Consider the following 13,299-nt stretch of genomic DNA (forward strand, 5'->3'; position numbering starts at 1 on the left):
GAAGCTCACTAGGTCGGACACGCACTGGTGACGGCGACATGGCGGTTGGCTTTCCCCTCGTCGATGACGTCCATCACCTCCTCGGGACTGGAGACGAACCGCTCCGTACAGCCCTGCGGAGGTGACACATCTTTTCCGTTGATGTTTACTCAATCACATCAACACTGTCAAACTGTCTCATTGCTGAGACAAGTGCTCCACACGTGAAATGAGCTGGCCCATTACCATTTAATGTTGCTGCCACAGGGACACTCTTTAAGAAGGTTTCTATCAATACATTATAGCATTTGACGGTTGGTCACAACGACTTTTAGTGTATACTAAAACAACGGACAATTTGATGCCGTTGCTGTCTTTGTGCCCATCGCTGAGACATAAATTGTATCAAACGTGACCCCATTGCTGGCTCAGTTGTCATGACAACCTTGTTATAGAATATTCATATCGGTAATTATCGTTAGCAAAGCTCGTGCCTTAAAGGTACAATAGGTCATTTCGGAGTTCTAACGGACGAGCAGAATAGCAGGAACAAACAGCTTCAAACCACAACACTGTTTATCCCTCCCCCTTCGCTGTAAACGTGCTGACGTTGAAACGCCATTGGCTGTGGCAATTAGAATGTTTTGGTACAGAGTGTCGGGCCGTCAACTGTATATCTTGAAACTCAAATTTAAGGACTATAAACATAGGCAGAGGGTCAGTCATCATGTCAGTGAGCCTTTTTCAATGATGAGGGATTAACAATGGTAACAATGGCAAATTACTTCTTGCTGTTATTATCGTTTATGTGTAAATACTTTTTATGAGTGAGCATTCAAAATTATCATGGAATGTTGGTTACAATGTAGCAATATCCATTGGCTGATCTTACATAGTCTAACTAAAGACTGGCCTTAACTGTTACGGTCGTTTACTTGCCTTGACATAGGGAACCCTGTTCTTGTCTTCATGTACAGCAAGGTTGGTCTTCGACACTAAAAAATAGAAGTACACCCAGTTAAATGCACCTAATACACTAATAAAATACATCAGCTAGCCTCTTTTGGAATTCTGAGTTTTGTGGCTTTCCTCTCACTTACCATCTAGCAAGTCTCTTATTTTGTCCAAGTAGATTTCAAAGTATGAGACCTGCACAAAAAAACACAACATAATCCCAAAATGTTGAATGAAATTGGCAGAACTGAGATTGAACTGAGATTGGCAGATGCATTTTATTTACACTTGCTTGTCCTTTGTGCCTTCGGCATCACAATGACAAGTTTGACGGTAGAGCAGACAGACAGGTTTTGATGAACACAATCACTCTCTCTTTGTATCAGCATACTGTCCTCTTCTGCATCTAGGTGCTCTTCTTTAATAGGAAAAGCATGATTATCTGTATGTCAATTTAGCAACACACAATGCTCTTCTGATCCTGCTCTAGACATCCTGAAACTGTTCTATTCCACAGGACTGGAAATAAATGACAAGGCCCACGGTTCAATTAAACCTGCTGGTTATTGATTAATGCTCTAGTTATCTTGCGGATACACAGCAGAATGAAGAGACCCATATTGCACCCACACTCAGAGGCAAGCCGCGTAAATAACCATCATTAAAAAGTGGTGATAGCAGCCTCTGTCAAGGACTGATGAGGAGCTCAGACATTAGCGGGGGGATGCCAAGACACAGGAACAGCCAGTTGGGGAGGGGGAATCTCAAGATGCTGGAACAGCTGGATGGGGAGGAACGACAAGATGCTGGAACAGCTGGATGGGGAGGAACGACAAGATGCTGGAACAGCTGGATGGGGAGGAACGACAAGATGCTGGAACAGCTGGATGGGGAGGAGGATCGCCCAGACACTGGAAAATTCCTTCTTATCGTGGTCAGGTCACCAAAGCACCAGAGTAGCTGAGGCATTTACCTTGATGTGGAACTCAAGGTTCTCGTCCATGGAGTAGATGTGGTCAAAGATGTCCTCCGCGATTCGGGGAATGATCCCCATGAGCTGGGAGTCATGGAGTTTTCCCTGCGATACATGGGGAAATCCATAATCATATCACAAATACAAAGAATAAAAAAACATTTTATTGAATTTCACCAAATGAAATCTTTAAATATTCCTAATCACACCTCAGTCACCCCCTCCAAGCACTGTTGAAACACTCATGTGCAGCATCAGAACACTGAAACTGTAATCGATTAGACATTTAATGGTTGAATCCTGAAATAACAAATATTCTCTCATATTCCTACACTAACATAATGCTGAAACTAAGTAACACCCACAAAACACAACACAGAGGAAGGATATTCAGCTAGCAGCATCTTATATGAGAATTTGATTTGATTTAGTGGACAGGCTGAGCCTTGAGCAATTTGAAATGGGAGGATGTTGAGATTCTCAGGTCAGGTAGGTCAATTCAGTTTGACAAAGGGCACAAGCAAGCCATACATCTCGGGCTGAGGACATACTGACTTCATCACATCGTACACAGACTCACATATAGCCACCTGCAATAGTGTTTCTGTGTGGTTGTCTTCAACAAAGAAAAATGGTCAAAAATACATTTTAAAATAATCCCAGTGGGGGGAGAGCACCGGGAAAATAGCTGTGCAATTTTAAGCGATTTCAATTTCACACCCTTCTGCCACAGTGTATACCCCGCGGGTGGAGGGAGTTAGCGGGGGAGGGGTGCAGACGGTTTCTTTCACACAAGCGCAGTTTTCATATCGAACAGCCTTCAAAAAGCCCCCCTCACCCCCCACTGTAATAAAAACCTTATTGACAGAGGACGCCAGCGAAATTGCATCTATCAACCTCGGGGGGAAGAGGGCGGGGGGGGCTTACACCGCATACATAATAATGCGGGCTGAATACAAGTGACTACAACTGGAGGCTCTTAAAAATATTTTTCACTCCTTTTAGTCCCTCTCAGGTAAAGAACTTCTTTGCGTTTACCAGCTATCATCTTCCGTCATCTTCCTCATACCCAATTCCCAGTGGTTCCCCACAGACTCAAATTTATTTATTTATTTTTGTGACGCACGCAGAGAGCTCTGGGCTGTTACCATGGCGCCTGCAGTTATTTGCTTCACGGCAATCTGGTGCGGTGGCTCGGCACAACGTGGAGGCCAAAGAGCCGAAACGCCGCCAAACACCTTCCCCTCTTGGGTTCTACAGTACTAAAGAACGGCCGAGGAACAATCTGATGGTAACCCTTTGGATTAAATTCAGGAAAGATATTCCTTCACTACACCTCCATTTTAGTTTTTTTATAGGAAATTATAGCAAGTGTTCTACCCAGTCAGCTGCTTATTTGAGTAAGAAGACATCCATCACCAGAAAAAGTATTACAGAACCCTATTATTTTGATAGTAAACATTTCATTGATACATAATATTTCAGTTCTATAACTTCTATACCTCCTTACAGAATCCTGCTCCTGGAGATCTACCATCCTGTAGTTTTTCACTCCAACGCTAACAAACCACACCTCATTCAACAGCAAGTGATCTCCTTGAACTGATAATTAGTAGACTCAGGTGTTTCTAATTATGGTTGAAATGGAAATCTACAAGATGGTAGACCTCCAAGAGCAGGGTTGGGCAGCCATGCAGCAAAGTGAAGCAGGACAGAAAAATAAAGGGCTCTTCAACAAGCATGTAACTAAGAGAAAATGAATGGTTCACAGTGCCATGCAAAATGTCAGACCACTTATTTCTAAGGATCGATCATCCACACAGGGGATGCTACGGTGAGCAAAACATTTAATTCCCAATGTTGTCCATCAGAAAATAATTCCAGTGTTCTACAACGTAAGTCCATAAATACATAATATCTGACCGAGGCCAGCCACTGACCTCTTTGATCCACCCCATTGAGTGAAGAAAAAGCCAGTTAGTCCTACCTCCATAGTGTGCGTCTTCCCTGATGAGGTCTGGCCGTAGGCGAAGATAGTTCCATTGTATCCACCAAGAACATCTGCAGGAGGCAACCATTTTGTTTGATCGAACAGCAGTAAGTACGACACCCTTAAATTGTGGCGATTGAGAAGCCATTTGGTTTGATCAAACAGACGTGAATACTGTAAGAAACCATTTAGTCTGATGAAATAGCAATGAATAACAAACCATCTGGTTTGATCAAATAGTGAATAAGAAACCATTTGGCTTGATAAAATAGCAGTGAGTAACCAACTGTCTGGTTTGATCACATAACAATGTGATGCCAGCCTACCTTTCACAATCTGTTTGGCGCAAGTGTTGTAGACGTGCTCTTGGGTTGTGTTGGGAGGCAGAACTCGGTCAAAGACGTACGACTTGCCCTGTACAGAAGAAGATTCAGTTAAGCAAAATCTAATTTCCCTTCCGTTGATAATCTCCCTATTCCTGCTGTCAGCCGCTCAGCAAGATTCAAACACATGCTGCTTCAAATAAGATTTCCCTGGTGTAAAATCCAGCTATGCCAGCTTGATCCGCTTGAAAATTGAGCTGGTCATAAAGCTGGTCTAGCTGGGTATGAGCTGGTCAACCAGGTAGTGCTGGTAGCTTGTCTGAGCAGTTAGCTTGTCAACCAGCTACAGTACTAGCTGCTTCAAAACATAGCTTGAGCCAGTCAAACCATGTCAAGCTGGGAGCTGGTCTGAGCTGATCAACCATCTACCAACTGTTTGAAAACCTAGCTTGAGCTGTTTCCTTTCAGCAGGGCACCCGTTCACCCATTCATTTTTACTTAATTGCATCCTGTATAACCTTTGTACCACATCATACAGTACAAACATTTCCATGTTACAGCAAGGCTTGAACTCAGCCTAAACAAATGTAGGTTTTACCTCGTCTTGGAATACCGAATTAAAGTGTATTTTACTACATTCCAATTACCAAGCCATAATACTGTACAGGTCAACAAAATAAATGAAGATGATGTATTACACAAGTGAAAGAGAATCTGCAATGCAGCTTGAGTGAAATAGAAAATCATATCACTCATTTCACTGAAGCATCCAGTCCTGATCTCTCTTTCCTCCATAATGTCTCTGCCTTCCCATCAGACACTCATTTTTTTTTTTTTTTTCAAATTCAAACATAGCACAAATGCCTTGAATAATGGAATATTAAACATGAAAATAACCTTAAATTGAAAGAACAAAAAACAAAACAGGCCAAAGAAGGAGGATTAATTAAAGTAAATACAGTGTAAGTATAGGAAGACATAAATCTAAAACAAAAACATGCAAATAAAATGTATTTAAGAAGATCACACGTTCTGCTGTGCATTCAGAATGAGAAGGCGAGAATCTTCTCCCTCAGTCAGCAGTGACATTATGCTCTGAGTGACATCACTGAATCCCGCTCAGTACCACTGGGTTCAGGTGACCTTCTGACCGGGACCAGACTGCGTTTTCCGACTCAATCCCATCCCAACCCCCCGTGGTTATACCGGTGAGGGGAATAGTCTAGCGTTAAACGGTGTGGACAGTGACAGAGCTGACAGTTGATGGCTATAAGGATTCTGCGCACGTTCCGCTAGCCCGCTCCACAGCCATTTTCAGCTGCGCAAGCACTCGAGTGCACCGCCAGGGGAGTCAGCAAAGTGAGCGCGCACACACATGCACATACGCATACACACACGCACGCACACACATACGCACGCACACACATGTACGCATACACACACACACGCACGCACACACACACGCACGCACGCACACGCATGCACACACACGCACACACACACATGCACGCACGCACATACACACGCACACACACACGTGCACGCACGCACGCACACACATACACGCATGCACACACATGCACGCACACACACGCATGCATGCACGCACACGCACGCACACACACATGCACGCACGCACATACACACGCACACACACACGTGCACGCACACACGCACACACGCATGCACGCACACACACGCACGCACGTACGCACACACATGCACGCACGCACACACATACACGTGCGCACACACACACACACACACGCATTCACATACGCACGCACACACAATGACAATTTCCCAGCTACTCCATCCTGCATCTCTTGTCCTGCTCTATAGAAATAGGTAATTACTGTAAATTGGTCAAGACGTGACAGGGAATTAAGTGGAGCTCGTAAAAGCAATGAATTCTGCAGGTCCTGTTGTATGTGTGTGTGTGTGTGTGTGTGCAGGAGTGAGCATTGCCTATTCATGGCAGACAGAAAGAACTGCAGGGGTGTTTTCCCATTCTCTTATAATTTGCAAGCGTGTTCGTCTGAACTGTGTTGCAGCCCCGTCTGACAGGAGAGTGTCTTTCTTCTCTGAATGCTTATTATACAGTCTGAGGTCAGGACACTGATTGCGCTAAAAGCTGTTGTATGAGCAGCTGCCCTGGCTGCCATGGAAACTGCATCCCACCGGGAGAAGTCTTTCTGATTAGGCACCGATCCACTTCAGGTATCCCACGGCAACTCGGTGGAAGGAAAAAATCATTGCACATCAGAAAGGCAAATTGTTTTCCTCCCTCTCTTTCTCCATCCCCCTCGATTTCTCTCTAGTCAAACATTTTTCTTTCAGTCCCCACCCACATCTTTCTCTCTCTCACGCGCACACACGTTTCAATCATTTATGAAGCCATACCGAAGCAGCTGTGGAATGGTACTTCATGTCAGCATAAGAAATAGCTCCATTGTAACTAACTCATGAGGTAACTCATGCTCAGTAACCACACCAATGACCTACAGTCCACTCCAAAAGTATTGGAACAGCAAGGCCAATTCCTTTGTTTTTGTAATACACTGAATACATACGGGGTTGAGATAAAAAAATTTTTTACACGAGACAACAGTTCAGAATTTCTATTATTAGCTATTATTTTCCTGGTTTTTACACCTAGATGTGTTAAACTAGAACATAGCACCTTTGGTAGCAGACCACTCAATTTTTAGGTGAGCAAGTATTGGAACAGAAAGTATTTAAGTAAATGAAAGTAAACAACTTCATATTTTGTAGCACATCCCTTAATTGCAATAACTGCATCAAGCCTGTGCCCCATTGACATTGCCAAACTGTTGAATTCTTCTTTTGTGATACTTTTCCAGACTTTTACTGCAGCCTCTTTCAGTTGTTGTTTGTTTCTCCTCTTCAGGAGGTGAAATGCATGCTCAATTGGGGTACCTAGACCTTGGGTCTACCTTGGCTAAACCTTCCACTTTTTCTCCCTAATGAAGTCCTTTGTCATGTTGGCAGTGTGTTTTTGGTCATTGGGTCATTGTCTTGCTGCATGATGAAGTTCCTCCCAATTATTTTCGATGCAATTATTTTGGATCTGTCATCTCCTGTACATCGTTTGATTTGTCTTCAATTGTCTTCATTGTACAGCAAAAACAAAGGAATGACGTTCATGTTCCAATACTTTTGGAGTGGACTCTTGCTAAGCAGTGAGTAACTCTACTACTCATATTTAGTAACCATAGGCCAATCAAACACATCACAAGGGTCTTTGTGCAACCAAAGTACTATGATTAGAATATTTTTACAGAATTGTTTCACTGATGTGTTGCATTGATTCGAATATCTCTTTCAGTAAATAATAATCTTCATATAATGGGACTGAATGTAATATGCAACACACCTGGCACCTTTGTTAACCATATTACTTTGATTTTTTTTACATTATTGGCATTTGGCAGACGCTCTGATCCAGAGCGACGTACAACAAAGTGCATACCCATAACCAGGGATAAGTTCGCTGAAAGACCCTAGAGGGAAGTACAAGTACAAGGGAAGTGATCATGAGAATTTCCCATGTCTTCATGAAACATTCTTCTAGGTAAAATGCTGCAGAGCCTCACTGATACATCTATTCAGCTGCATGGTGTGCAGCTCGGCTGATTGGACAGGCAAAGTGAATGGGCGGAGCCGTACAGATAATAGTGATGAGTGTCTCTGTGCTGGAGCTTCAGCTGCGTGACGCCCTTCAGCTTGGGCAGCAAAATTTCCACATGGTAACTGCTGACGCAGACCTGGCTGAACCCCCTCTGGAGGACTTACTAGCAGGCAAAATGGAGATCAGCTTTGAACTTCATCACATTTGCACTGCAGTGGATTGTCGTCAAGGATCAGAGGACAAACACCCCTGGAATCACAGGAACTTACAACCTCAGTTTCTGCAATGTCACTTTCAAACAACGTCACCGCTGAATTTGCACCATCCCACAGGAGCTCCTTGGCCTATACTCCTTTACTGGCTAATGGATTGGTCTACAATGTCACCTGTAATGGCTAATGGATCGGTCCACAATGTCACCCATAATGGCTAACGGATTGGACCATTCATCAGAGCAGGGGAAGATGAACACATGACCTAACGCCTCAGTCACTCTATTACATTTTTAATGGAGAGATGGATACCCAAGATGGCCATCTCCACTGCTGACATTGTGTGGTACCCAGACATGGTGAAGCCATTCTAAAAATACCACCAGTTCACATTAGCTTGGTATCATGCAGCACTCTAAAAGGAGCTTGAGAACAACTATATTGTCAAGTTAATGTCAATATTTGAAAATGATCACCAAGGAATCTTAAGCACACAGCAGATCAAAGGCCATTTACAAGGCGTTTCCAAATATTTAATGGTCATTAACTTTTTTTTTTTTTCAGGAAAAATAGGTTCACGTCAAGCTTAAATTCTCCTTATAGAGTATAACAATACCTTGAAGCCTTTGCATTCCATTCGGCTATAATTAGATTCCTGCTGCATTAATGTGACTAAGATGAATAATAATTGTACGTGTTCAAGTAATTGAAATGAGGGTTAATCTTCAAGCAGTTGATAAAGTCCGAATTCGTATTAATAATTAAACGCTAAAGTCAATTTAAATAGTTGATATTTTCACAGATTAAGTATGATCCTCTAGACACTTTATATTGTCCTGTCATTCATGCCAGGCCTCTGACAACTTCCGTCTTTGACTGTGTGCTACCAGCATTTCACTGTAAGGTAGGGATGGAGGTAGGCTATCTGAAGGGAGGAGAATTTATGTTACAGTGCCTCTCCATCTCACCAATCTGCTCTGTTAGAGTCCAGCTGGCCACAGCACAACCAGCGGAAGCGGAGACCGATTTTGGCTGCGTTCCCAAACCAATGCCTGCAGAGCCAGGAAAAGGGATCTGCGATAGGGCACTTAATGTGATCAAGCAGCCAAAACCAGGCTTTGTTTTTCATGCTCACTTCCTGATCTTGTTGAGAGATCTTGTTCAATAACACCAGTGCGGTTGACCTCTAGTATACGTTTTTCAGCCACCAGCTTCAGTTTAAGTCAACGGTAACAAATACGGCAAACATTCAAAGAAAATCATTTTTTCCCACAAGAAAATGTCGTAATTGGTGTTTTTTCTTCATCGAATGTCTCCCAATGTGTTATTAGGACAATATAGAAAATATTTGTGGATGAATCAGGGACAGTTTGCGTCACTGCTGAGTCACTCTCTCACGCGTTTAATGGACAAGCCGCACTCAGTGGACTTCATGCCCATACACAGGTTCCCATTTCCCCACTGCACAGTCTCTGGCTCTGAATTGTACAACATGGCGGCACCCAAATACTTCACTTCCACGGTTTCAAAAGGCTTTTCACAAGCCCAAGGATAGTCAGTGGGTGACGTAACCGGTAACCAGTTCTATGGGGTGAGCGTGCATCATGTGACAGTGGAGATACCCAGGTACACCGTTCCACACCAACAGCTGAGGTGGTAGGGAGGACTTGATTTAATATAACAGATGGTGCGAAGACTCCCAAAATTCCTCATTGGTGATTTACAGAGGTGACAGTCACATGTGTCCCAGCCTCAGCCACAGAGTGATGCTTGCAGTCATTTCAACTTATCAGAGTCAGATCGCTGAGCTGTGGGTTTTCCGTAAGAAATAAATGACAAGTACATAATTGCCATTCAGAAGTTATTTTCTAAAGAAGAGTAATGTCTGCTGAAAATAAATTCTCCGAAAAGAACCGTAACAAACTCTCACAACAAAAGAAGTGTGGAGACTGAACACTGATCAGGGAGGGCAAACAGATAAATCTGTTAACCTTTTAACGCCCATGGTGATGCCTGTGAATCAGTGAGATGTGATATTTTCAGTTTTGAGAACGCATATTGTTCAGTCAGCCACGGATTCCACTCGCTCTGTTGTCCAGAAGTTGCAAAACCAGCACACATACACTGCTGGTGTAGACTGGACCCAGTCTCCCAGTACACTTGAAGAATAGCTCTTGTTCGATATGACAAGAGAAGTCAGAGAGAACAGAATCCTCCATCTGTCAGCAATGCTGTGGCCAAATAAGGGGTAGCAACCAGCACTGACATGGTCAGGAGGATAAAATGTTGGAACTAGGAATACATCACTGCACATATGATTAGCGTTTTAGTGGGACACAATATCAGGGGGTCCTTTTGAAAATACTGATTACTGAGAATTAACATGGATGAACGTTCATTCCAACTGCTGAATCTATGCACTTATAGGACCACAAGACATCACGACACCTTATTCATTGTTATTGTTCTAGCAGTCTCAGATATATTCCATCGTAACCAGGAGCTCCGCTTTGTGTAGCTGCTGTAGTATGCTACTGATTGTTCATTGGAGAAATTCCCTGGAGGAACGGGTGGGGCCATGCAATAAATGTCCGTCAGTTATACACGCCTGATTTAGTGATTTGCTGAACATACGATAAACTCCATCTGGATGACAGAATCCACCAAAATGGCCCTTAACGCAAGAGAAATGAAAATTGCATAGGCCTAATGCACTTCCGACGAGTTATCTGATCAACAACAGTGATGCAGAATAAATGAGTGGCTGAATTCAATAAAATGCCATCTGAATTATTATAAAACAAGACGGCATGGCGGTGACAACACGAAATGCAAAACAATATCCAATGAACATTCAGCTCTCTGTTAAAGACATGTACGGGACTGTTACTTTAAAAAAAGGCTATATGCATAAGTTTAAATTAGTGCGATTTACGTGGCTTAAATTAAGTTGCTACTAATAATTACGTAAATCAAATACAGTAGCCTAATGGATTATGATATACGATTTGAGTACTGATTACAACTGAGCACTGATAGAAAATCAATATATTCAATACGCTAAAAGATGATTTAACATTATTAGAACATTTCAGTGTTCCACGCTTTTTTGTGCAATAGACTATATATACATATGAAGTATGTATAGCTTACTGCTTGTATAATTATAAAAATGCAGTCTACGCTACGATAAAAGCGCTGTAGCATTGATCGATATACTGTCGCCTACATTCACCAATATCTCATTAAAACATTAAATTGGAAACTTAACATGCAAAATGTAAATTTCGCTAGTTAAGGCTAATTTCCGTATGTACAGTTTTTCATGCGCTTATAGGCTACATGCCAAATAACGTTTTGCGTGATGCAGATGTAGGCTATCCTATTAAACAATCTAGTAGGCTAGTTCCTGTCGTTTCCGCAGGCGTATCGTTGGGACCTTCAGAGATAGTATAGCCAACTATTAAATGTTTTACTGTGATATGAATCAGGTCAGATATTTTTCGTTTATCATGCAAATAATTACCTCAAATAGTTCTTTTTAACAAGCAACATGATTCCGTAAGAATTGGTCATGCTTTGTTTACAACAGAGGTCAAACACTACAGGTGAACCTACCGTTATGATCACCGTGTCATCATTCCTGAATTTAGGGATGTATTGGTCTCCTCTCGTGATTTCTGATTCATTCAATGGCCTAAAACGGCACATTACTTTTACGCCGCACTCGGATGCATCCGCCATCTCAATGTGGACAAGAAAAATGATCAGTTAAACTTTCACAACCAGTTCAGCAGAAGCTTTTATACCACCAGACCGTTAAAGAAAAACCCGACAGCTGCAGCACACCATTGTCACTTGGATGTCAACAGTAGCCGAGCATTGCAATTAGCAGCGATTGGGATTGGTCCACTCGCGTATTTCCCACAGGTCCACTTGCGCATTTAAACCTGCAGTTCCAGTGTATTTCAAATTAATTGTCTTGAGAAGACTAAATTATTTCATAACATCAAGACGGTTGGGCAGATGTAATTTCATTGATAGGAAAGAAGAACGCTCCAGATTAAAAAAAGCATCCTCCTGCCGGATTCGCCATCCTGCATCACCATCAAAAACGAACCTTTCGCTCTCTCCTGTTGTTTCTACCTAGAATTCACCCAGGGGCGGGGGGCAGATCTCGTTGCTTTACATCACCGGCTAGCGCATCTCATTCCAATGGCGCGAGACAACCAATGAATTGTGGGTCTCGTAGTCTAAAATATAATAACAACAATAATAATAAATAAATAAAATTCTTGGAGTATGCCCATTTTGTTTCCAGTCACAACTGGGTCTTATCCACTGCACATCGTATAATTAACTCATAGGCAACTGGAGTTGAAATAAAAAGTGAGATCTGAAATGTAACTAGACCTAAAACGATTTAAAATAATAAATAAATAGATAAATAAATAAATAAATAAATAAATACAAATATGAGATTACTTTTTGAAAGAGCATTTTTCAGGGAGAGTTCTCTCATTTAAGAATGTAAAGGTTTTTCCAATAGATTTCTTTGGTTGTTGAAAGATTCATTTCTTTTTTACAGAAGTAAGCAGACATAACCAACAGTTAATTTACATGTTTCGGTTGCTCTGGTTTTAAAGAAATCATTTTTACCCTGGTCATGACCATGGAAACCAAACACAGTAGGCTGGTACATTTTAGTCATGCAAGAGATCCAAATTGTCAGCTTTTTCCTAGGAATATGTTTTGGGTCAAACTAGGTTGCAGAGACCCAGCATTGACACCACATTGCCAGAAACAAACAAACAAAAAAACTCTTTAAGACTGCATGTCATTCTTGTCTCGTCAGTGAACAAATCAAAGAAACATTTCTATTTGATATAGTACGGTGCAGTGGAGTTACGGCTGTCTGCTGCAACATTAATGAACAAGGTTGGGGTACATGCATTCCCCTTTGAAGGTGTCATCCTGCATATCAGGACACTGGCCCGTTATCGGTGGGTAGGAAGCTCATTTCAGACCCATTTAATAGTGATATTTCACACGGAGCTGCTGCTATTCAGTTAAGTTCTCTGTTTTGAGTGACAGGAGGGCAGTCACTAATGATATGTTGCTGAAGATTCACTATTTGTTGTATGACTTTTTAGTCCCCTTAGATAATGTATTGTGAAAAACAAAATGATAGTTCTCATATCATCCTGAAATGAAGT

At 42.1% G+C, this 13,299-nt stretch overlaps 1 protein-coding gene across 1 annotated transcript in view; it reads right to left on the minus strand.

The window, feature by feature from the left end:
• kif5c (kinesin family member 5C) overlaps positions 1-12,202 on the minus strand; it is a 40,154-nt gene extending 27,952 nt beyond the window's left edge. Inside the window, exons 1-7 of the mRNA XM_061235507.1 lie at positions 11,702-12,202; positions 4,223-4,310; positions 3,894-3,967; positions 1,907-2,011; positions 1,080-1,128; positions 919-974; positions 26-113 (exon numbers count right to left, since the gene is read on the minus strand). Coding sequence (XP_061091491.1) covers positions 26-113; positions 919-974; positions 1,080-1,128; positions 1,907-2,011; positions 3,894-3,967; positions 4,223-4,310; positions 11,702-11,827 — 586 coding nt within the window. The 5' untranslated portion in view covers positions 11,828-12,202. The remainder of the gene's footprint in view (positions 1-25; positions 114-918; positions 975-1,079; positions 1,129-1,906; positions 2,012-3,893; positions 3,968-4,222; positions 4,311-11,701) is intronic.
• Positions 12,203-13,299: the final 1,097 nt, after the last annotated feature.

The sequence above is a fragment of the Conger conger genome, chromosome 3 (genome assembly GCF_963514075.1).
Source record: "Conger conger chromosome 3, fConCon1.1, whole genome shotgun sequence".
NCBI lineage: Eukaryota > Metazoa > Chordata > Actinopteri > Anguilliformes > Congridae > Conger > Conger conger.